The sequence below is a fragment of the Stegodyphus dumicola genome, chromosome 3, assembly GCF_044657685.1.
Source record: "Stegodyphus dumicola isolate Sdum_Otavi_A_Nest chromosome 3, ASM4465768v1".
Taxonomy (NCBI): domain Eukaryota; kingdom Metazoa; phylum Arthropoda; class Arachnida; order Araneae; family Eresidae; genus Stegodyphus; species Stegodyphus dumicola.
This window is the reverse complement of record NC_140770.1, coordinates 110,397,566-110,422,742: the sequence shown is the minus strand read 5'-3', so window position 1 is coordinate 110,422,742 and position 25,177 is coordinate 110,397,566. Positions and strand designations below refer to the sequence as shown.

Sequence of the window (25,177 nt, the reverse complement as noted above, 5' to 3'; positions counted from 1 at the left end):
TTTTAATTCTGAATAACTTACTGACATAACCTAAAATATATTTAATCTGTCATAAATTTTGTGGCATTTTTATAATTTATAAGAGATGTTTCTTACATCATATATTATGTACCTCCATATGGAATATTTGAAATTGTTTAATATTGCTGTGCTTAAAATATTCATTAAACTTTAATGAGGTAAAAATTCCATGTAGTAAACCCTTGTTGAATGTGGACTTGCTTGATACAGTTTCGCTTGTATGCATTATCTTAACTTTCTCTATTTAATTTGTCTAACATAAGAATTTCAATCAAATGCAGTACACTGCTGAGTGTAAGCCCTGTTGTATAGTCCTCTTTAATAATTGGTTTGAAAATTCATTCATTGAAGAAGTCAAACATTACTTAGAAAAGCATAACTTGAGCTTTAAAGTTCTTCTAATTCTTAATAATGCTCCAAAGCACTATACTGAAGCCCTAACAGCGTTGCATCCAAGTGCAGGGGCTTTATTCAATGATGGATCAAGAAATCAATAACATTCACAGCCTACTATGGCAGGCATGTTTACTTCCCTGCAAGTAAAGCACTAGAGGAAGAAAAGCACAATACGCAAATTGCATTTTGGAAGTTATTAAACATAAAAAACTGCATAGAGATGATTAAACTTGCCAAGGAACAAGTGGAGTCATCCACAATGAATGCTTGCTGGCATCACGACTAGCCAGAAGTTGTCAACAGTTTTTAAAAAATTTCTGCTTTAATGTGAAGCCAAGGAAATTGTAAAAGCAGCAGGCACTAAAGGATTTCAGATACATAAGAAGGAAAAATTAAAGAATTAATCAAGAATGACAGTCATGAAATGACAAATGAGGAATTGGATGATCCTGCAACACCACTCAACAGTGAAAGCAGCGATAGTGAAGAAGATAAAGACTTTTTAAAGTACTAGAAATTAAACAAGTTGTTAAAAAAGGTAAAGGAACTGGCTGATTTTGTAATGGAGAAAACTAAATGAAGAAAGAAGAGGACATTTTTTGAGAGGCATTGAAAAACGTATCACTTCTTATTATGAAATTGTTAACGAGTTGCGTCAGACATAAAATGCATCAGCAAAAAATGCTATTTAAAACAATAATTGTATCATGTACCTATTTAATAAGCAGTAATAGATATCTTTTCTGTTATCATTTGGTTATTCCCGTTTTTAATTATAATAATATGTATGTTTATATAAATTATACATGCTTTCTTAATGTGTGAACTTATACCTAACCTGTTTTGTCATAGAAAGCTAACTTAGCAGATTGCGATTTTGCCATAGGTGCTGTGTGTTAGTAGCATAACTCCTGCATTCAGCAGGAGTTTATATTAATATGAAAAATTCCAAATTTTTTATGAGAGGTTTTGAAAACCTTTCTCCTCTTACTGCAAAATTTTTAATGAGTTGCATCAGATGACCAGCTATTTAAAAAAATAATTGTATCATGTACCTATTTATTAAAAAGTAATAGAAATTCTTTCAATTAAATTTTTTTTTTACTTTCCGTTTTTAATTATAATAACATTTTTGCTGCTATAAATTATACATGCTTTCTTAATGCAAAGTATACCTAACTAGTTTATTCCGTAGAAAGCTAGCCTTGCAGATAACGATTTTGCCGTACGTTCTGTGTGTTAGTGATGTAACCCCCACTTTCAACAAGGGTTTACTGTATATTAATATGCAAAATTTGGAATTTTTTATGCCCAAAATTAGTTATAGTTTTTTATTTTTATATTAATAGTTAAAGTTCTGAAATTTATTCTTTTACTTACAAGAATTTTCCTTGTGTATCTTTCATAAAATAAAGGCAATGGGCAAAAATCAAGAATCACTTGTAGTTTGTAGATTCTGAACATGGTTTCATGTGATATAAATATTATTTTATTTTATTATTAAAAAGCACCTTTGATTGATGGATTAATATTAGAAGGAAAGAAGTTCATCTAATGATGTAATCTTGTTTTGTGTGCTAAGAATAATTAATTAAGCATTTTCTTTTAAAATTCAGTTAGGTTTCCTATTTTCTTTATTATTACTATTATTATACACTTAGCCTTTCATTTAGTACCCTTGGCTTAGGGAAAGAAGGTGACTTAGTTATGTTACTTTCTTGATTCTGATTATTCAAATTAATTAATCCAGTTCATGATTATCCAAATGTGGTTCCCCCCCCCCCTTTTTTTTTTTTTTGACATTCTCTGAACTGACAAGATTCCAAACTTTAGTTTTCTTTGTGTATTAATAAATATGGTAGTCATGTGCACTGAATTTTTAAAATGGTTTTGTTTTACCACTTTCCCCCTTTATCTTGTTCCTGTTTCGTTTCCTTATTTGTTCCCATTTGGATATATTAATGTTATTATCCAGATATAAAGTTGAATGTAAACAATTTAGACTTCCTTGATAATTTGTAATATTGTACATTGAATCATTATATTACAAAAGAATTTTCGTGGGCAGATTCTGTTGATCTGTGAAGAAAATGATGTCATAATGTGCCAGAATTTTAGCTATGAATAATACAGTTCTATGCAAGAATTCTTTATTCTTTATGTAAGGCAGTCTTGGTTATGTGTTTGCCTTGATTTTCAAGAAACATGATTTATAAACTTTTCTGTTTTATTTTGAAAGACTTCATTATCTAAGTGTTTATGATAAAAGGATGTTTTTAACTTTAATACCTAACATAATCTACGTTAGAAAGCATAGTCTTTTATTAAATTATTTGAGAAGAATATTTTTTATTTCTATATTTTTCTTTCTATATAATTAGTAGATTTCTTTCTGAAACATTTTCACTAGTAATAAGTCCTAATAAGGAAAATGTAGCTATTTCTCTGTACAGCACTAAACAGTTAGCAAATACTGCATTTTATCATGAATTCTGAGTTTAAATTTTTTGGTAATTTTTTTTTTTTTTTTTTAACTGTTATGTCAGTTTTGTAACCATTTTATTATAAACAAAATCACATTTACTTCATGAACAACAATGTGAATGTTTCAGTTCGCTAATTGTGAATTGATTGTATTGCGAGTTTATGAATGTTTGAATTCACTAATTAGTGGTGTATTTTCATGTTTTCATACTCAAACAAATTCCTTAAACATCGGAGAGAGAGAGAGTGAGTGAGTGAGAAGATTTGATTTTGGAAAGTGATTCAGGAGAGCACAAGCTGAGGCATTAAAAGCAGCTTGCAATGAAAGAAATTCTGTTGTAAATTGATGAACTAAACTAGAATAATGTAATGTATAACTGTGCTTCTCTAAGATTTTTTTTTGTGTGTGTGTGCATTAAAGGTATAAAAAAAGTTTTTAAAAAAATTATATATACGGGGTGCATCATAAATTCGTACAAAGTTCAAAAATTCGTAATAAAAGAAGGAATGCATTAAAAAATTTTCTGTTTGCGCCAGTCATGGTCAGAAAGTCATTGGATTTTTTTACATGTAAAAAAAATTTTTACAAAAGTGACCTACAGAGGGTGCTCGCACGTCATACTGAGATGTTTTATTCAAATCACACAAACAGAAACAGACAGTCAAACAGATCACAGTAACATGACACTATGCATTTATTTTATAGTAACAGATGTTCAACATTACCACCACCAAAGGGTAATAGGAAGTGAGGCACGTCACTACACCTATTACAGCCGAGTGTAGCATGTCGCCATCGATGGCAGTGATGGTATGGCATTTTTCAGTTCCACCAGTGTGGTTGGGGAGCCCCGATACACATCAGACTTTAAGATCCCCACAACCAAAAAAATCGGCTGGGCTCAAGTCTGGTGATCCTTGAGGGCCACTGAATCTTGCAACCGGGACTTATCACTCGGTCTTCAGTGAAAGATGACGTCAAGTGCAATGTGTGGTGGAGCACCTGCATGAAGGTGACAACAGGTAACGCATGTCTTTCCTGCAATGCAGGTACAACGTGGCCACGCATAAGCATAAGATACCATGCTGCAGTGACTGCAGGTTTTCATGCCGGATACAGGACAGGGTTCTTCAAAAAAAAAAAAAAAAAAGGGCCCAGAGTAAAAGACGTGGTTAAACCACACCAAACACATAAGAAGAATGCAGTTGCTGGTTCTGGTACTCATGAGAGTTTGACGTCGCCCAAAGATGACTGTTTTGTGTATTGACATCACCATTCAGTGAAAAGTGGGCTTTATCCGTCCACATGATGTTCAGCAACCATTGTGGGTTATGTTCCATTTGTGCCAGCACCCATGTAGCAAACTTTTGTCTTGCATCTGTATCTGCCAGTAATAACTGGTGAAGTCGCTGGATTTTGTACGGATACAGATCCAACATTCCGTACAGAATACGTTGAATAGACGCTTCTGGAATCCCCATTCTTCTTTCAGCTTCACGAGCACTGCTACTCCCCGTTGATGTCTCGGCTGCCATATTTTTCATGACACTTTGTACCACATGGGCATGGTCTGCTCTCAAGGGTTGTCTGCCACTGCATTGACCATCATCCAAACTTCCTGTTTCCTCAAAATGTTCTATTAAATTCCGTATCCCATTCAATGAAATAGGGCTTTTTAGCACCTTCAGTTCTTTCTCCGTGGGAAATTTTCGCAATGTAACAGTTGTGGATGTAACTTGGCTTCACAATGTAACTTGTAGGGCAATTTAACCACCAATGCCCGATCTTGTAAAGAAGCATGCTGACGGCTTTGAATGACAAATCCGTTTCCAGCCAAGTGTTTTACTGATAGCGTGATTTGCATAAAACATCTCAGTATGACGTGTGAGTGCCCTGTGTTGGTTACTTTTAGAAACTTTTTTTTTTTTATATGTTCTTCAGATTTTGATCAGTACATATTTTATTCTTACATTTCAGAAGTTTTTCTTATTAATAATCAATTTTAGAATTTATTGTAATTTTTATATAAATTCCAGGCTGTAAGTGTTTTTCAGAGATGTGATGCTTTATATTAATTTGTTTATTTTTATTTTCCTAAATGTTTGCATACTTTTGATACATTTTCTTACATGAAATTTCACTAACATTCATTCATGTAACTGTTCTTCATCATTTATTTTCTTGATAAAATATGTGTTTATGAAATAAAAAGACTTTTTATAGTTTTTAAGTAAAAGCTATAGTTAAGCATATTGTTACTTTAATACATTCTTCTATTTTGACCTAATGCCTTTCCAGAAACTTTTTTTGTATTGACTGAGACAAATCACAATGCAGTTTTGTCTTTTTTATAATTTTCTAGATATTCCACTTTAAATAGGGCGAAAACATATTTTTTGACAGTCATCTTGCTAAGAGTTTTCTTTGTTGTTGTTATTTATTTTAAAAATTTTTATTACGATAATATGATCTATGATGAATCTGTTTTTAATGGATGTGCTCATTTAAAAATATGAGTTTTTTCTTTAAAAAATTGTAATGTGTGTTAAAATAGAACTGAAATTATTTTTGTATACTATTTTTGAGAAATTTGCTGTTAGTTTTTTGGCTGAAATGCATTTATTGTTTTATTCTGTTAGAAGGTATATTGTAATTTAGATATGTATGAGCATGAAATTATAAAAGAATAGTGTATTGCAGTTATTTAAAACATAGAACTTCATAGGTGACATAATCAGATCTTTTGTGTAATTTGATTCTATTTGAGATGATAAAGTGTTTTTTCTATAACTGACTTTTCATGTGCAAATATTTTCTGATAATTTGAGCATATTAAATGTGCTAATTGCAGGATGTTTAAAATTCTTTAGGATTTAGATGTTCATAAGAACAGAGGAGATTAGTTTAGCTAAAACATAATAGCTAGGGACTTTAGTTTTAAAAGAAGTAGTCATTGTTATCATGTTTTTAAATGAAAAGCTAGCTGAATGATAATTTTTCCCCATAGTCTATTCCCCCTCATAGAGAAGCTTATTTTCCCCCATAGTGTGTCCCCCTCGTAGAGAAGCTATTTTTAAAGCTTATGATTTTGTGAAAGTAGTGTTAGAGAGGGAAATAATGTTTTTCTGTTCAGTCTTTATATAAGCTTTGAAGAACTTAGCTTAAAATAAATGGAGTATTAAGTCATTTGACTGAAACAAATTAAATTGATGGAATTTGATGTGGATAATTTCTTTTACCTAATACCTAATCCTTTGAAAACCTTGCCTTGACTTAGTTTGACTGCTGCATGATATAGTACAGAGTCTGAGACCTAGAATCATTGGGATTTCACTGATTCTGGATTTCGAAATTTTCCAGATTTTTTATCATCAATTTAAATCTAATAAAATGACACCGAAATTTAAAAAGAAGTATTCTCTATTAATATTTCTTTAAGAAAGTTTTTTTTTTTTTCCCTGAATTACCATCATGTGAAATTAAATGTGACTTAAGCCAAAACGACAATAGTTTTTCGTGCTTAAAACCTTACTAGAAGTATACGCCATTCTGTTGATTGATGCATTGTCATTGTAATACAAGACTTCAGTTGTGTCTTCTGTATTCTTTCTCACATTCCATTAATCGGGAAATTTTACATTTTCGTGTGATGTTCGAAAACATTAAAATTCATGGCTCTCTTCATCATCATACAATTTAATAGCTGGCTAATAAATTATGCCTAGCATTTTAGAAAATGTCTATAAGTATCTCTCGTGATCTTCCATTGTCCCATACATCATATTTTACATTAAAATATTTCTAAAATTCGTAGCTGCTCATAATGTTGCATCTGATACTAAAAAGCTATTTTATATCTGCGTTTCAGTATGCACAAAATTCTGATATCCATTAAGTGATTTATGTATGCACTGTTTTGAGAAAAGGGTAAATTAGAAATGCTGTCATTTACTATAAAATTTATAATAATAAACAAAATAATAAGCTGCTTTAAACCAAATAGTTAAGGGAAGAATGCAATGAGCTATGCTAACTGATCGTAAATTCTTTGGAATCTTAATTCTTTCTTCCTTCCTTTCTGCTGTGTTAACAAAACAAAAACAGTATGAGTAACATTCCATACCAAATAAATGTGTCTTGAGATTTTATTTATGCCCAACAGAAAAATGCTAACGGCCCCACCTTCAACAAATCATTCAAGGGTTGTAAGTATTGTCTCGGCTAACATCAATGCAATGTCAGTTGATACATGGTCATTGGCATAGTGCGATTCCTTGGCCAGCAGGTGTTTGAAAATAACATAAGAAATCTTAGGTAGGAGAAAAATCACTTCTATGGCATACCTGCTTTTCTGAAGTACAACTTTCTCCATTCCTACACTTTATAAAAGAAAAATTCTCAAAAAAAAAAAAAAAAAAAAAAGGTTGGGAAAATACTTTTTTTTTTTGGGGGGGGGCTAGTGGTGTTTGGTACATCCAAATATTAGTTCATGTTGAACTTTGGACTGTATTAGATTGAAAATAAAATGACTGTTTAGAATTATTTGAATTTGATGACTACTTCAGCATTTGTGCCATTTCTAGATCATTCCTAAGCTTAGCCCGTATTCATTACATTTGTGCCATTTCTTGATCATTCCTATGCTTAGCCCATATTCATTATATTTATTATTATTTTGTTTCCTCTGGATTTCGTTTTGAAGAGTGTAACAAGAAATTTGAAATCCTACTTCATTAATTTAGATTTTTTGTTCTATGTTTAGGATTATGATTGTGGGATATCTTGATTGCATTAACCAGTAGTTATTATGGCATGTGCTTTTTATATATTACTGTCACTATACCAAAATCGGGAATTAGCAGTTTTTATTATTTCCATTTACTTGCATTTTACACTGAGTTATGCTTTGTTTTATATTGTGCTAAAGGAAAAAAGTGAAACAAATATAATGTGTTATATCTTCAACACATAAATATATAATGTGTTATAACTTCAACACATAAATATATTATATATTGGAGTTATAACTTAACTTTTTTCTAATTCAACTGTATGTCAAATCTTAAACGTGTTTTTCTTAGAACAGTGATTTTTTAGACTTCTGGCTTTGATTTGGCATTGACAATATATTATACATAAATACCTTAATGTTTCTGAGTGGTTTAAATGTGAGTTGAAGAAAGTTCACTAATTTAAGTACTTGTTATTAAAAATGTGATTATATCACGATAGTGTGTTCACGATATTTTAATAGTGTGTTCTTTTTCTCATTGTAAGTTTTTATGTTGCGCTACTTTAATTTTGTGTAATACTATTAATATTTAGTTAATTGATACACTTATACCCTTATTTGTACACAAATGTGAGAATTTTTTTAAACGAGGAAGTGAAATATTTAATAATCTCCAATATTAAAAATAAACTGAACCCCTTTAAATTTACCATGAACATTTAATATGAAGAGTAATAATTAATTTAACTAACAATTTAGAATAGTTTGTAGCTGAAATACTTGTTAATTTTTTCATTGAAGCAATTTTTATATTGTTTAGCTAAAAATGTGCAGTTTAGCATATTATATTTGCTAAGAAGCATACGGACAATAAGTAAAGAATTATTCATATGTAGAAAGTAGTTTTCTGTGTACCACTATGCTAAGGGGAGGGGGAAATAGCTACTTAGTTATTTGTAAAATATTAAATATTTTGTAATTTTTAGTATAACTTGAGCTTTGTCACTTCATTTTACATATGCTGCATTGTGTTTTGTCTAGATGTCTATTACCATTTAATTTTAATTCTCTTTTCTATTGGCATGAAAAGTGTATTATTTATCACAAAAATATTCTTGTTTTTGCATTGAATCATGCTGTACTCTATTGGCAGATTTTTGGTGATTCTACATAAAATATGTGTATAATTTTTTTGGTTGTGTGTAAAATAATTTCAGTTGGCAAGTCTGAATGAGGAAACTAAATATAAAAACACACTTATGAATACAAAAACGTAATTTCCAAAACTTTTTTTTTTTATTTAACTAAAATTTGACTTAACTTTAAACATTTAAAAAGAAAGTTGTTTCATTGTTTTTGTATTCATTTTATTAGCATGGCTGAAAGGAGTAAGATTGCTCTTAAATTTTAACGATTTAATTCGCATGATAGTTAACATGAATGTCAGTCTTGATGTTATCAAGTAGAACTTTTATTTTCTATTTAAAAGCATCACTAGCAGTTTACTTTTATATTTTATTCTTTTATTATGATGTGTTAGCTTCAAGTTATATACATTTGAGGATACTAATATAAATGCAGTTTTGCTTTTGTTTATGCACTACTATCAGCAACATTAGCTGTATAGTCATCTGACCCCCCCCCCCCGGTCTGTTAATATTTAGTAAATGTATTTATTTATGCATGCAAGTATTGCTTAAATTATTTTTATTTTTCAAATGCAACCCTTGTGAAAAATAGGTAGCATTATGTGATACATATTTAAATTATTTATTTTCAAAAAATTTACATAATATTTGTATAAAAACATATTTCAGAGCTTTATTGCTTGTGTTTACATGTATGTATATGTACTCATATGCATATAAATAGAACCAAGTATTAAAAACTTGAATGCATAATATAAATTAATTAGTTATCCAGGAATGTGTATAATTATGTGTAAATAGGATAGCTCCCCCCTTTTTGTGGCATTCATCACTTAATAACTGTAGAGTTAAATGTTTTGATAGCATGAAACATCTGTTGCTGGACTGTTACCATACAAGTGCTTTAATTTTTTTTTTCTTTCTTACTTACTCTCTATTATTATGTATCAAAGTAACCTTTCAGCCATGAATGTTAGTAATGTAATTATTGATTTTGTTTATTGTAAGCTTGTTATGCTAGTGCACTGCATGAAGTATTGGGATCCGTATAATTTATATGTTTGGACATGTCCTCTGTGCTGCATGTCCCCAATCCTATAGTTTTAGTGTTATAAACTTGAATCTTCTCTTTATTAACTAAACTTTACGTATTAACATATAAAATACCAGTTAGGTGACTTACTTATTGCCTTTAAACAGGAGATCCCTACAAGCACAAAGATTTAAAATTTGTTTAAATTTAGCAAAAGACTTCATTCTAGCATTAAAGTATTTATTTTGGGTTTTGTGCACTTTGAGAAAGAGTGTATTCCCCATCATCTAGATATATATATATTTATATTTTTTAATTTGCCACAATTATGTTTTCTAGATGCATGTCTTTTTTTAAAAACATCTGTGTGGACTACAAACTTTATTTTTTAGTAGTGAAATCATTTTCATACCTTCTTATAGTGAACTATTAATGTCTTTTCATTGCAAAACTTATGGATTTGTGATGAGTTAAAATTTAAATTTTATGAAGTTTACTTTTAGTTCTTTGTTTTTAAAATTCACAATTGGATTGTTTACTGGCTTCATTTAGGCTTGAAGATGCATTTGAACTTGTTAAGTGCACAAAATCCTATAAAATATAGATCTGATATGATTTAATTTTTTTTTTTTTTTTTTTTTTTTTAGTAAAGCATATCAGTAAATGTATTAAAATGAGTTTTGTTAATAAAGTGAAAGAACGAGCAATATTTTGGGTGAAAGCCTCTTTTATTTTCTGCTGCCAATGTAAAGATAACACTAAAACGCTACTAAAGCAGTCTGTAAATATTTTGCATATAGATACGACAAAACATTTATGAGCCCTTTAAGCGGCTACAGAGGACAAGGCCTTTTATTTACTTTTGAGTGGCTCTCAAACTGCATGCATAGACATGGTGAGCTGAACTATAATTGTTGCTCTCTTTTTTTGTTTCTCTCGTCGCCTTGCCGCTTGCTGTGTCGTGCTGCCCACTCCTGCCACCTACCAAACAATCGGCCATACACCACGAACTGCTGTGCATACTAATTAGCCGCACGTGGTCGAGACCTTGATCGGCAAGAAGCGCCCTCGTGACCCTGCTGATGACCTCATTCTGGTATTGGCCCTTACTGCTTTTGCATGAAGCTCTCTTTTAGTATGCTATTACAAGCTCACTGCAAGGCCAATATATATATCTCTTCACTAAATTATTAACCTCCTCAGAATCTCATGCCAGCAGTTTTAGTTGTTTACTAAGCAGTGAGTAGATTTTAGTAAAGTTTCATATTTACAGCTATGAAGAAAATAAAAAGTAATAGCTGTAATTATCTTATTTTTAAATATCATTTAGTAATAACATTAATAAAACCTTTCCAGTATTTATATGTAACATTTTATTTTTACTTAACACCAGACCTCCCCCACCCCCTAAAAAGTATGAAGAGGAGTGTAATCTCGCTGCTTAGTATGATTTTTTAAAATCTTTTTTAATGGCCATATTTTTAAAACTAAAATCTGACACCTTATAATAATCCTTCCTTAAAACTTATTTTGCAATAGTTCAGCTCTAGATTTTCTTCATTTTAACTCAGACTTTAAAAATCTTTATTAACTTATTTCTAGACCACTAAATACTAAAGTATTCTACAAATATATATAGATGCTGTTGAATTTTATTTGGTGATTACATATCATAATTTGCTTTGAAAAGATCATTACATTACAATGTTTAATAATTGTATATTAGAGATAGATAAATTTGTAATTAGAATTCATTTTATTAGTAATTAATGTGCATAACTAAATAACAAATAAAAAAGTTGCTCATGGTTATGCACAACCTGTTTATGTGTTGCTAAGTATGTGGTGGTCTTGAAAAAAGTTCTACCTAGGAAGGAATGGAAAGGTTAGTCAGCTTATTTAATTCATTAAAAATGTATCAATTGTACATAACAGATCATGGCTGAAAAATATTTTGCTGATGATGCCGTATATATTTCAAATTACTTTTATTATTTCATATTTTTAAGTTTAATTCAGCAGGCAAATTCCATTTTAATAATATGCTAAATCCTTCTAGAGGTATGACTTAATATTGGAAATAGTATGCTATCTGATACAAAAAGTTATTTTAGTGCTATGATTATGTATACATTTTTATATGCACAAAAGAATTATGTCTGTTGAAAAAATAAAAAAATTTAAGCAAAGCATTTTCTTTTATTATACTTAGTCTACTGAAGAACAACTCTAATCCTCCCCAGCTGTGTACAATATGTATCTAATATATATTTAATAAATTATGTTGTTTGATTTGAAAACTTTCAATTGAATAGTATAATTTTTTGAATATATTCTAAATTTAAAACCAAATAATGTACAGCACTTTTTTATTCATTATAAAAAATTTTGTAAAACTAATAAAAATATTTCTCAGTCATGAATAAGTTAGTGTGCTATCATTTCTTTTGCTTCTTTGAAACTTGGTCTTGCAGTGAGCTGTTAGATATTAGGCAATATTATTAATCAATTGCACTTTTATTGGTGGTACATGGAATGCTCCCCAAACAACCTTATTATATTAGAATACTAAGCTTTTATAAATGTATTATGTTGCTACATTATAACTTATTTGATAACCCTTAAGATATAACTCTGTGATTTGCATTTTGTCACAGAGGAAATTTAATTTTCTCTTTAATGTTATTTTGCTTGTGATATATATTTTCAGCTCTACATAACCATGGCTTTCACACGAGTTTGTATTACCGTTGCCAATATATATAATTTCATGTTCAGTAATTATGCATAAATAATGATATGCTTTATTACAAAATGGTGGTTTACTGGTGCATTTTTAAAATGAATACAAATGTAAACTTGGGTAGTTTATAAAAGCCCTCTGATTTTGTTTTACTGTAGTCCCTTCCTACACAAATTTAAAAACCCTGAATGTTTGTTTGCATTCACACGTAGTGACATGTTAACATGTTTAATGAGGTACGCTTTTGAAAATTAAAGTAGGTTTGTAACCTTAATAAAAGTTAACATAAAGATAATATATGACAAGTTTAAATATTTTTTCATCCCTACAAGTTTTTATAAAATTAAGTGGCTAAATATTAAAATTTTCATTGTGAGGGCAGCATATTTTTTCATGGCTAACTTAAGGTAAACATCAATTGCTCTGTTCTTATTTGACAACTTAAATAGCTTCATACAATTTTCATTAGTGAGTTTTTTTTTTAATGTTTAATCAGTGAAGTGTGTATTAATCTGTGAATGTTAATTAAATAACATCATTGTCCTCCATTATGAAAAAATAATAAAAGCTTTTTAAACAAATATAGTATATACCTAACAAAACCTAAATAATAATTCATTGTTCCGCCCTGATATATAGATTAATCATATATATATATAATTTATAATCCAGAAATTAAAAAAAGAAATATTATTTCATTACTGAATCTACATAATAATTTAGGTAAAGATTTAAAAAGAAATCGAAACATCTCTTTAATTTTGTGTTTAGATTTGATTGGAAAAGCTTTCAGCAGATTTAGAAAACTGCATATGAAACAAAGCAATCTTGAAATTTATTTGTATATCCCTTAATATATAAAAAATCATGAAATAGATTGAAAAAAGGCTTGTAAAATGTGATAGTAGTTTTTTAATTATAAATGTGTTTAATATATATATACATAATCTTGTATTAGGGTTCAAAGCTACTTATGACACTTTTCAAATTGACGAATCTGTCTTTGGGGAAGGGTAAATGTGGACATGAATAATGATAGTAGACAACATATCAGTAATAGCTATTATTGTATTATTATCTATATTTTCAGCTATTCAGATACATTTTTAATGCTCTATTCTGAAAAAGAATTAAAAAATTAAGTATATATGCAGGTGTCAGTAGTTAATGTTTTGTACAGAGTTTAAATAAGACAATAAACATTTTCTTCCATAGCCATTAGAACCAGGTAAATAGAGCTATTTGAAATGCACTTTTTTTTTCCTTCCAAAATAAAAATTCAGAGCACTTTGATTGACATCATACAGTTACAAATATAAGATAGGTATTTTCCAATAAAAATATATAACTTAATGCAATGAATTTTATTATAAAAAGAGAAATTTTTTTTTTTTTTTTTTTTTTCTTTCTTTCTATATCTAATTCATTGAATATTTTTCTGCAGACTATTTCCTGACTGTGGGACTGCAACTTTATTTTATTGTTGACTGTGCTCAACTACTAATAGGATAGGGAACTAGTTCAACTACTGATAGGATTATAATATCTGTTAAAATTATCATCTGCTTTAGTGAAACATATTTCATTTATCATTTATACCCCAAATCTATTTGAAATGAAGGAATACATCTTTTTTCATGTGCTCTTGTGCATTTAGGCTTTGATTTGCTGCTTGTAGATTAATGGCAAATTTGTCAAAAATAAATTCCTTTCAAAATTAAAATTACTACATATAAATATTGTTTTATTATGTATGCATACAGGCCATGGTTCTGTAACTTCTAAAAAGGTTTCTGCCAACATTTTTATCAGAGTGGCATCCATGCACAAGTCATGTTTAAGAATCATTGAATGAAACTTGACATTTTATTTAAATCTCAGTATATCTTTTATTGATTGGCAGTTTGTCTTTAATTTGTTCCTGATAGTTAAATATGCTTAGTGCATAGTGTTTTTGTCCACCACTTCCATAGAAGAATCATCTGTCAGATCATCCCAGTTATATCTGAAGCAGATTGTTCTTGCATGTTTTGCCATGCTTAAATAATCAGTGACTTCTCCCATTGTTATTTTTATTTGGAAGTATTCAGATATCAAATTTTTAATATAATTGTGTTGTCATCAGGAATTGTTAGGAAATTGAAAATGTTCTGAATACATTGAGTTATTTGCAAGTAATAATAATAAAAAGAATTTTAAGTACATTTTGTTCTCGGTAGATATGCTTTTGTGTTCTTTATGTTTAATTTTTAGCTTTTCCAATCTCTTTTTATTATGTAAATTCTGTTAATCAAAAATATTAACTTATATGTCTTCAAAGGAACCTAGCCTCAGATTTTGATACATTTTCTAAACTAAAATATTATTTTAAACAGAATATGTAAGTTGATAGAAAATTGAAATAGGAAGCACAAGTCTTTCAGTAACATTAGGCTTAACATAGTTATGCAAGATAAATGTCTTGAATGATGTAAACCTTTTCTGTATAGTCCTCCTGATTTCATTGTATTTAGCATTTCAATAACTAGGCATTTAATTTCAGTGGAAAAAACTTTTTGTCACTTTTTAAAACCTTTGCTAAACAACATTCTCATGTTGTTATCACAACAATAGCATAAACCTTCAAATTCTGCTTTTGGGGGAAGGGAGTTTTTGCAGCCAGATTAACTGAATACAGTCAAAAGTCGTTAATCCGGACTCCTCAGGACTTCGGCGATTCCGGATTATAGATCATCAGTTTAAATCTGGTAAGATGGCATGCAGAAATTACAAAATTAAAAATATGAAACTGTAATTTATGAAATAAAGAACAATTATGATCTAAAGGGTATCAAAATTTACAAAAAGAAAAAGCTTAATATTTATTTGTTTACTTTATTAAACATTTCCTTCAATGTAAGTTGCTTCGTTTCATGTGATAATACTTTCTCTTTAATTCTACTAAAAGTTCCGCTGTTCAAGTCCTATAATTGCTGTGTTGAGAATACCGACTAATTTGTCAATCGAAATGTTTTCATTTTCAATAACCTCTGGGTCACTTTCTTCACTATCGGAAGCGAATTATAATGACGAGGAACTTGATTTAAATCATATCAAAGACGGAGTACATCGAGATGAAATACTACACTTAGTACGGAATTATAAACCAAATAAAATAAAAACATCTGCCCTGAAGATAAGGATAGTGCTGACAGATTAACTTCCAATCCGCCGCGTGAAATTGATAAACAGATTTCGGATTTCAAAACATACTTTCGCTTTGTAGATACAAATTACATATTAGTAAATATATACAGTCAAAAGTCGTTAATTCGGACACCCATAATCCGGAATGATCTATAATCCGGACTTCAAAGCTACAAACTTTCTGCGCATGCGTACTGGCGTTTACGAGAGCGCATAAGACCCTTACGGCTGCGAGTATGTGTGCGCATGCGCGTTTAATGTGTAACGGAGTTATACGCTAAGCTAAAGTTATCTAATTCAGTTAATGTTGCAGATTGCGTTGTTCCTTAATCTTCGAATTGGATCCGGCTTATTATTTTTTGCAGACTGTTAGAGCAATTTTATAAAAGTAAGCTTGAACTTTCGATTATGTCAAATAGAATTTCCGATATATATTTACTACAAAGCGAAAGTATGTTTTGAAATCCGAAATCTGTTTATCAATTTCACGCTGCTCTGCGGCAGAGGGGGGGAGGGCAGAAACGTCATTATTAGATTATGATAGATTAGAAAGATTATGTCAAATAGAATTTCCGATATATATTTACTAATATGTAATTTGTATCTACAAAGCGAAAGTATGTTTTGAAATCCGAAATCTGTTTATCAATTTCACGCCGCAGATTGGAAGTTAATCTGTCAGCACTATCCTTATCTTCAGGGCAGATGTTTTTATTTTATTTGGTTTATAATTCCGTACTAAGTGTAGTATTTCATCTCGATGTACTCCGTCTTTGATATGATTTAAATCAAGTTCCTCGTCATTATAATTCGCTTCCGATAGTGAAGAAAGTGACCCAGAGGTTATTGAAAACGAAAACATTTCGATTGACAAATTAGTCGGTATTCTCAACACCGCAATTATAGGACTTGAACAGGGGAACTTTGTAACTAAACAAGAAATTATGTCTGTTTAATAGAATTAAAGAGAAAGTATTATCACATGAAACGAAGCAACTTACATTGAAGGAAATGTTTAATAAAGTAAACAAATAAATATTAAGCTTTTTCTTTTTGTAAATTTTGATACCCTTTAGATCATAATTGTTCTTTATTTCATAAATTACGGTTTCATATTTTTAATTTTGTAATTTCTGCATGCCATCTTACCAGATTTAAACTGATGATCTATAATCCGGAAAAATCGATAATCCGGAATCGCCGAAGTCCCGAGGAGTCCGGATTAACGACTTTTGACTGTATCGGAAATTCTATTTGACATAATCTTTCTAATCTATCATAATCTAATAATGACGTTTCTGCCCCCCCCCCTTCCGCAGAGCAGCGTGAAATTGATAAACAGATTTCGGATTTCAAAACATACTTTCGCTTTGTAGTAAATATATATCGGAAATTCTATTTGACATAATCGAAAGTTCAAGCTTACTTTTATAAAATTGCTCTAACAGTCTGCAAAAAATAATAAGCCAGATCCGATTCGAAGATTAAGGAACAACGCAATCTGCAACATTAACTGAATTAGATAACTTTAGCTTAGCATATAACTCCGTTACACATTAAACGCGCATGCGCACAAACATATTCACAGCCGTAAGGGTCTTACGCGCTCTCGTAAACGCCTGTGCACATGCGTGAACGCGACGCATGCGCAGAAAGTTTGTAGCTTTGAGGTCCGGATTATAGATCAGGCCCAGTTCGGAATTGCTCACTGCATCGTTTCACGACTTTGGAGACAATTTCAAACTACAGGAACAGCTATCGGGGGGTTTAGTAGTGGTCGTCCACGAGGAACCACACCCGCAGATGACCGCTATATTGCCTTACAGGCCAGAAGATACAGGCGGCAGACAGCGGGAGAAATCGCTAGACACACGACACAGGCGACTGGATGACCGATATTGCATTTTACCGTGGCCAGAAGACTGCACGGTGGTGGTCTGTTTGCACGACGCCCTCTACGGTGTGTACCTCTAACGCCTGCCCATCGGAGAAGGCATTCTCTGTGGTACCGGGAACACCAGAATTGGAGAGACAATCAATGGGGGCGAGTACTCTTTACAGGTGAGAGCAGATTTAGTCTGAGTAGCGATTCTCATCGGATACTTACCTGGAGAGAGCAGGGAAGCCGCAATCATCCCTCGAACATCATTGAAACGGACAGGTATGGAGGTGGCGGTGTTCTCGTTTGGGAAGGCATCATGCTTGGTAGTCGTACAGACCTTCACATCTTCGACGCAGGTTCAGTCAACGGGACCCGTTATTGTAACGAGATTCTTCTTCCATATGTGCGTCTTTTTAGAGTCGCTATGAGTCCGCAGTTCCTTTTCATGGATGACAATGCACCATGTCATCGCACAGTAGCTGCCGAACAGCTCTTAGATAGTGAGGATATTGAACGTATGGATTGGCCGGCACGATCTCCGGATCTCAATCCCATCGAGCATGTATGGGATTTTCTAGGCAGATGCTTGGCAGCTCGTACCTTACCACCAGTAACGATTCCGGAGCTTTGTTTGGCGCTGCAAGACGAATGGGCAGCAATGCCTCAACAACTCATTGACACCTCATTCTCAGCATGGGCAGACGCTGTGAAACCTGCCTAGCAGTCAGGGGAGATCATATCCCCTATTAAAGACCGATGTTTCTTGCTGGACACCCATCACAGGGATGTTTCGGCCTTCAGCCGCATTGCGCTCCATGCTACTTTTTCAATAAAGCTTCTTTTTATCCCTCTGATTTCTCTTTTAGTAAGTGTTGCTTACATTACTCATGTCCTTACGTATTGGGGATCTTACGGTATTAAATGTGTTGATTTGGAAAGCTTTTGTACAAAGTTATATTGAAAAAACTGTCTCGTCCTTAATTTTTGCACACCAGTGTATATTTGACTATATTTGAAAATGGATAAACAGTTGTGAAGCATGTGAAAAATTATGGCAAAGGATTTAAGTTTTTTTATGGGCAATGTAATGCAAGTTTGGCAGGTTCCTGTTGACAGGATTTCATAAGTGGGTTAGATAGATATATTACTTTCATATCTTTAAGGCGTACAAAAGTATTTTGCGTGTTATGTCGGGAATCCATTTTTAAAAAATTTTTCTTAAAGTTAAATGTATTTTTTTTTAAAGTCAAGCTAAAATAAATAAGATTACTGTTCTTCTAATTTTAGACTGAAATTTCTTTTTCCATTCATTTGGGTCTTCTGCTACTTTTAATTCGCTCAACTATCAAGAATATTCACTTACCTGGCATTCAGCATTTTTTTAGCTTTCTGGATATTCAAGCTTTTGCTGAATTATTTATAATTTTTTATTTTATAAAACAATTCTTTTGAGTGCTTATGTCAAATCCTATTTGAATAATCTGTATATATTTGCTAAACTAATTGTAGATGTATCTTTAAGTAGTTATGAAATTTAGTGTCTTTTGCAATTTTATTTATTTATTGGGCCCGCATGGTAAAGCTTATATTTATGTTTCTTTATTTCGTATTAAAAGAAATGTTTTAGACATTGTACTAAACTAACTAATCTATGAGCTTAAGAGAGAATTTAAGCACTGTATAGTGAGCTAAGTCTATGATCTTATAGAGGGGGCTATGCTAATGTAAATGATACATTCTTATGCATGTGTTAATGTAGACTGGCAGTTCTTTGAACTGATGTTTCACCCTTTGATGCCATAAATTATTGGTGTAAATATATGGACTGAAAGTAATTTTATAAATTTTATTTATTGAAGTACTTACTTTTTATTATTTAAATTTTCTCCCATTCAATTTTATCATCTAAATTACATCCATGTACAGATCATCTTTAAAACTAGATTTTAGCTATTGGTATGAGTTTTTACTATAATTAGCAGAAAATGTATTACTCTTTGATGTGTTGTTCATTTTATGTTTAAGTTATTGGCATAAATTTAAAATTAGAAATAATATTGTCTAATTTAGTAAATTTATTTCTTCAATTTTGCTTCCCCCCCTTGTTTCTGTTGTATTGTTATTCTCCCCTTTACATTTTTATAAAAAAAACTTTTAATTACAAAAACTGAATTTAAAGTAATTTTATTGGCAGACATTTCCTGGAATAGTTCCATATGCAAAACGAGCTGCTGTTGATAAAAGTGGCCTCCCAGTTTATCAGCCAACTGGTGCAGCTTATCAGCAGGCACTTGCCATGCAGGTCCAACAACCTTTTGTGCCTGTAACTTGTAAGTACAGAATTTTTTTCAATTCATAATGAGGGTATTTTATTTTGTTTAAAGTATAGTTATCATTTAAACTTAATCCTAAAAGTTTGATCAGGTTCGAAAAAAGTTTGATGTCTAGATGTTTTCTAAAATGTACATACATCGTTAGATTTATGTTTTCAAATGATAGCTTGAATTGGATGCCATATAAATATCCTTTGCCACACACATTGGTAAAAGAGGATTCTAATCATCTAGCTTCTTTCAGGTTTTAACTCATTTATTGACAGATGTTGGAGTAAAAATTTGTGCATGGTTATTTTTCATCCAACTGGTTCTGTGAGCACACATTTCTAAAAAAAAGTTGATAATTGCCTATAGTATGGTATCTAGTGTGATAGGACTTTTTAAGTAAATAATTTTGAGAAAAAAATAATTTATTAATTTACTGAACAGTAACAATATTTTGCTACCTAATTAGGTACCTATATTAGTTAAACTATATGAAAAATAGTACGAAAATCATAGTTTGTTTTATAATTTTCATATTTTATATACAAAATGCTATTTGAAAAACCAGTAACATCATTCTAAGTACCACTACATAATTTTTAAATTGGTTTGTTTTTAATTTTTTTCCCTTTGATTTTTGTTTATATTTATTTCATTAATTATGTTTTGGCAAGTTCATGTTTGTGTCTGATTCTTAATGAAATTCATAGATTTAATGAAATCATTGTTTTTATGCAACAATTGCATTGAGTCCAAGAATTTAATGCAATTAGTGTGTAAGAACTTGTATATTAAATTTCATATAATTAATTTTCAGATTAAATGAAAAGTAAAATTATGTAATCCTTCTGATTTGAAATGAATCCATTCTTGATAATTAATTTCTCTGTAAAAGAACTTTATTCTTTGGGGTTTGTTTCAAATATATAATAATATAGAATTAAAAATCATTTAAAATAACATAATTAATTCTCACCAAAATATTATAATTTAAATTTTAAAATGTTTTGTGTTATTCACTTTTGCTTGATAAACATGACTGTATGTCAGTAAATAGAGTTTTAATTAATTCGCTAGTCATGAATATTTATTAGAGTATGTGTGGATTTGCACATTTAAGATTCGAGTAAGTTGAAATGTGTGTTGAAGTTTCAACTGATCTTTTGCGACTGTGATCAAGTTTGTGCAATTCTTTGATTTATTTTATATAATTCAAGTTGAAGAAGTCCTCATCAGTACACAAATAAATTAAAGAAAATTCATAATTTAATTTGTACTTCTTTATTAGCTGTAGAAGTACCAATGTAATTTTTATGGCTAAATTTCCTAAAATTGGATTGTTATTAGCTAAATTTTGAATCATAACTGTCTCTTTCTCAGTCAGTATTTTTATGTACAGGGTCTTCCGTAAATCTGTTAATATTTTTAAAATTCAGAGGAATTGGTAGAACTGAACGCAGTTTGCGATAAAATTGGATTTTTTGGGGGGAGGGATAAAGAAAAAAAAATAGTTAACATTTTCTTTGATAGAGGTTGTTGTGTGAGATTATTTCACACATTTCAAGGAATACTATATTTATTTGCATGCAGGCAAGTGTTTACACTTATTTTATCTGTCTGCCATCACCACAAATTATAGTTCTCAAGTGAGTTACAACACTGCTAGCAGTAGCATGTAGCATATCCGAATAGATGCAAGAGATTTTTTTGATGAATGACATCTGTTAATTGCACCAAAGAATGTGGGTTATTGTGGTGCTCTCTGGACTTGACTTAACCCCAGTGCCAAAAATCGTGTGGTGTAAAGTCTGACAAGTGAAGGGCCACTCGTTTCTACAGTGATAGTTATTTAATTGCTCTTTGTGAAAGTTCTTAGGAGCATTTTCACTTCATTTGGGATGTGAGGAGATGCCCCATGTTGCATGAACATTACTGTGTCAAGGACATTATGTTTCAATAAGTGCAGTATCACTTTTATTCCATGTAATGAAAAATGAGCCTTATCTGTCCACAAGGTATTGAGAAAGTATGAATCATCATCATTTTTACAGAATACCAATATCTTCAGTATAGCTTCGGTGTACCAGTGTTCAATGCCATTTCTCGTGTGCTACTTACTGCATTCATTGATTGTTCTGTTAGTGTCAGCCTGCAAAGCTACATCAGGATTATGGACCTTTTATAATCTTGGTGCACCACTACAAAAGCAAGGACACAAACTTCCCTTTCTTCGAAACATTGTAACAAAGAAATCAGTCTGGTAAGAGTGATTGGAGCTGAACCTCTCATCCATCCCTTCTGTGTCTGAAACCTTCCATTGGCTGAGGTAAAACAACTTCACTAATATCGCTATCCAATAATGTCAGCATCACAGTTAAAACTTTATGTACAAGCAAGTAAGAGAAAAAATAAGAAATGAACTGTTAATCTTAAAAACTGCAATTTATAGGACTCTGATTTACATATTTCTTGTTGTTGAGCTAGTGCCTGATTTACATATTTCTTGTTGTTGAGCTAGTGCAGCATCCTCTGTCGACAAAAATTTTAATTTTCCTGGATGCTTTGTTTAGAATGCTGTGAGTGCAAACTTCCCGCACTTAACTGTTCCAATCTATTGCTGTTTTATCAATGGTATTTGGATGTTCTTTTCCTATTTAAGAGATTTTAATTCTCTGTACGAGCCGTAAATGAACTGGAGATCACAAATGTGATTTTAAAGTTTCCAAACAACATCCCTTTTTGAATGGGATATTCATCACCATTTTCACATTAAAATTATTTATTAAAAACAACCAAAAAATTAAATACTAAAGAAATGAATAACCAATTTTTCTTAAATTCTCAATCATTTATTAATGACCTCATTACAATTGTAAACTCGTGGTATCTATAGTATTTCTTAGCAATATGGTGTAATGTACAGGATGTTCTCTGAACATTTAGTGGCCTATGCTGTCAACAATCGAAGTAAAATGATAGTTCAGTTATAATTATTTGAAGATACATGCTTGATATTGTGATGATTTAAAACTGTAGAGTTCTCATAGTTATGGTTGCAGTAAAAGAATTTTAGTCTTTTTGAATTGCAAATTGATCAGCACATTGGAAAACCATAATTGATGTTGGAACTATACATGTGTGATGAAAAGTAATGACCAATGGCAACACAAGAGAGCAGAGGGGAAAACGATTTTTGGAATTACAAGTTTTTAATGATGGTTATGGCAGATTGTTGACAAAAATGACATAAATAACATCACAGAGGAATCTGTATAACTTCGTACTTTCGTTTTAATTCTGACAAATTGTATGTATTTGATATATACACCCTAGATTTCAGATAACCTCAGAACCATCAGAGTGGTGTTGGGAGATTGCAATAGCCACAAAACTGCAAAGGTATGGGAGATGACTCTTATCTTCAGAATGCTGTTGTAGCATTTGCGTAACACATGTGGCGGCATGTAAAGGAGTACGATCTTGCATCCATACAATGTCATTTACTACATTTCACTGCTGCAATTCTGAAATTACATTATTCTTTAATATTGTTGTATACTAAGCACTTGTGATGGAGCATGTTTTCATTTTTCATACCTGTGGCAGTGGTGACTTTAAGATGTACAGACCAAGAATGAATGTGTTTGCGATACATCTCTACACAGTCACTTTAGCTTCATGTAAAGGTGCTGGTACCACATCCTGAGGATTTTCATCAGCCCTGTGAATGCTTTTGTCTATCCCTGTGAATTACACAAAGTGCATCCGTACACTTCCCCTCTGTTGTCATTGGTCTTTACAATGCTCTTCTTTGCAAATATTTTATGTGTGCAATTTTTATCATTCATATATTGTTACAGTTCCATTTATGGTTTTTCAATGTGCTGATCTTGCACAAAAATATGTGGGTGTTACAAAATTAAAATTCCAAAATTTTTTATGTAATTAAAAGTACTCTATTATTTTAAATTATCATGTTCTTGAGTTCAAATAATAATATCCGAAATTTGATTTTGATTGGTTGAGCTGATAGGCCATTTAGGGGTTCATGTATATCAGGGAAGTTTTTTTATGAGCACTGTATTAGACCTATGCAGAAAAAGGCAGATTTATATTATGATACTTAGGTCGATCATGTGTGCTATGCCTCTCCTGTTTGGGCAACAGCCTACATATGGGTTCATCTTTTTAGATACTTCTACTAAATTTGTATTAGGAGATAATATAATCAATGTTTCTTTAGTAAATAAATTATTATTATCTTACTTAGCAGCTATTGTGCAAGTTTTAGAAAAACTTGTTTTCGAACTAAATGAATTTAAGATCATATTACATTATATATATATATATATATAATCATATGTAATTGGTGAATTCTTGTGCTTTTAAGTGGTAACATAATTAATTTACCTCTTAGAGCAGCTAATGTCCATTACATGGATAGACTGGAATTTTCTTAAAACACACCTGGAAAAGTCAGGGAATTTCATTCTCCCGTTTGAGTGGTAACTCTGTTAATTGTACAGATGTATTTTTTCACTTCATTATATATATATATATATATATATATATATATATATAGCTCACAAGCTCAGGGGGTGTGTTATGTGTTCCTCCTCTGAAAGGACTAAGCTCTCCACATGGCCAATGGGCCCTCTTTACTTCCGTACTCCGATTTTCCAGCTGGTATTTAGTTGAAAATTTATAATCTGATCGCCTGAGGGATTAGATGAATAGAGCTTATAAAAGCCTATCAGGCTACATAAGCATAAGCATTTAAGCAGAAGCACTATATATTGGTCTACCAAGACTAACTTTAAATTTTGATCCAGACCATGGCATATTGAAAATTAATTAGATTACATCAAACTAAGGCACAGATATTATGAGTGTTTTGTGGCCTCTTGCATATCCATAATTGTTACTAAATAATGGTGCTTCGTAACAGTTTCACGATTGATAAGAAAATACGCATGTACCGCTAAATCTTCTACACCTGATCAACAATTAGAAATCTATTTTAGTTATGACTCTCATAGTATAAAATAGTATTTGTTATAGAGTATTGTTAAGAAGTTCAGACTAAAGATTTTTTAAATGATGCATGTAATTTGCATTGAGTAATACAGTTTCATAATTTTGAAGAAAAGAGAAAGGTTTTATTCATCATTGATTGGCGGCAATATCTGCTTATTATGGACAGAATTTTATCACAATTCGAAACTAATAA

General features: G+C 31.0%; 1 protein-coding gene across 11 annotated transcripts in view; it reads left to right on the top strand.

Moving 5' to 3' along the window:
• The window catches only part of LOC118190257 (muscleblind-like protein 1), a 307,429-nt gene that overhangs the window by 259,027 nt on the left and 23,225 nt on the right, over window positions 1-25,177 (top strand). For 10 of the 11 annotated variants that reach the window (XR_015040246.1, XM_085813184.1, XM_085813183.1 and 7 more), the window contains 2 exons: window positions 10,846-10,911; window positions 19,821-19,956. Coding sequence is in view for 10 of the 11 variants with exons in the window: in XM_085813184.1 (XP_085669310.1) it covers window positions 10,846-10,911; window positions 19,821-19,956 (202 nt within the window). In the remaining variant the exon portion in view is untranslated. The remainder of the gene's footprint in view (window positions 1-10,845; window positions 10,912-19,820; window positions 19,957-25,177) is intronic. The other variant, XM_085813182.1, reaches the window with a different exon arrangement.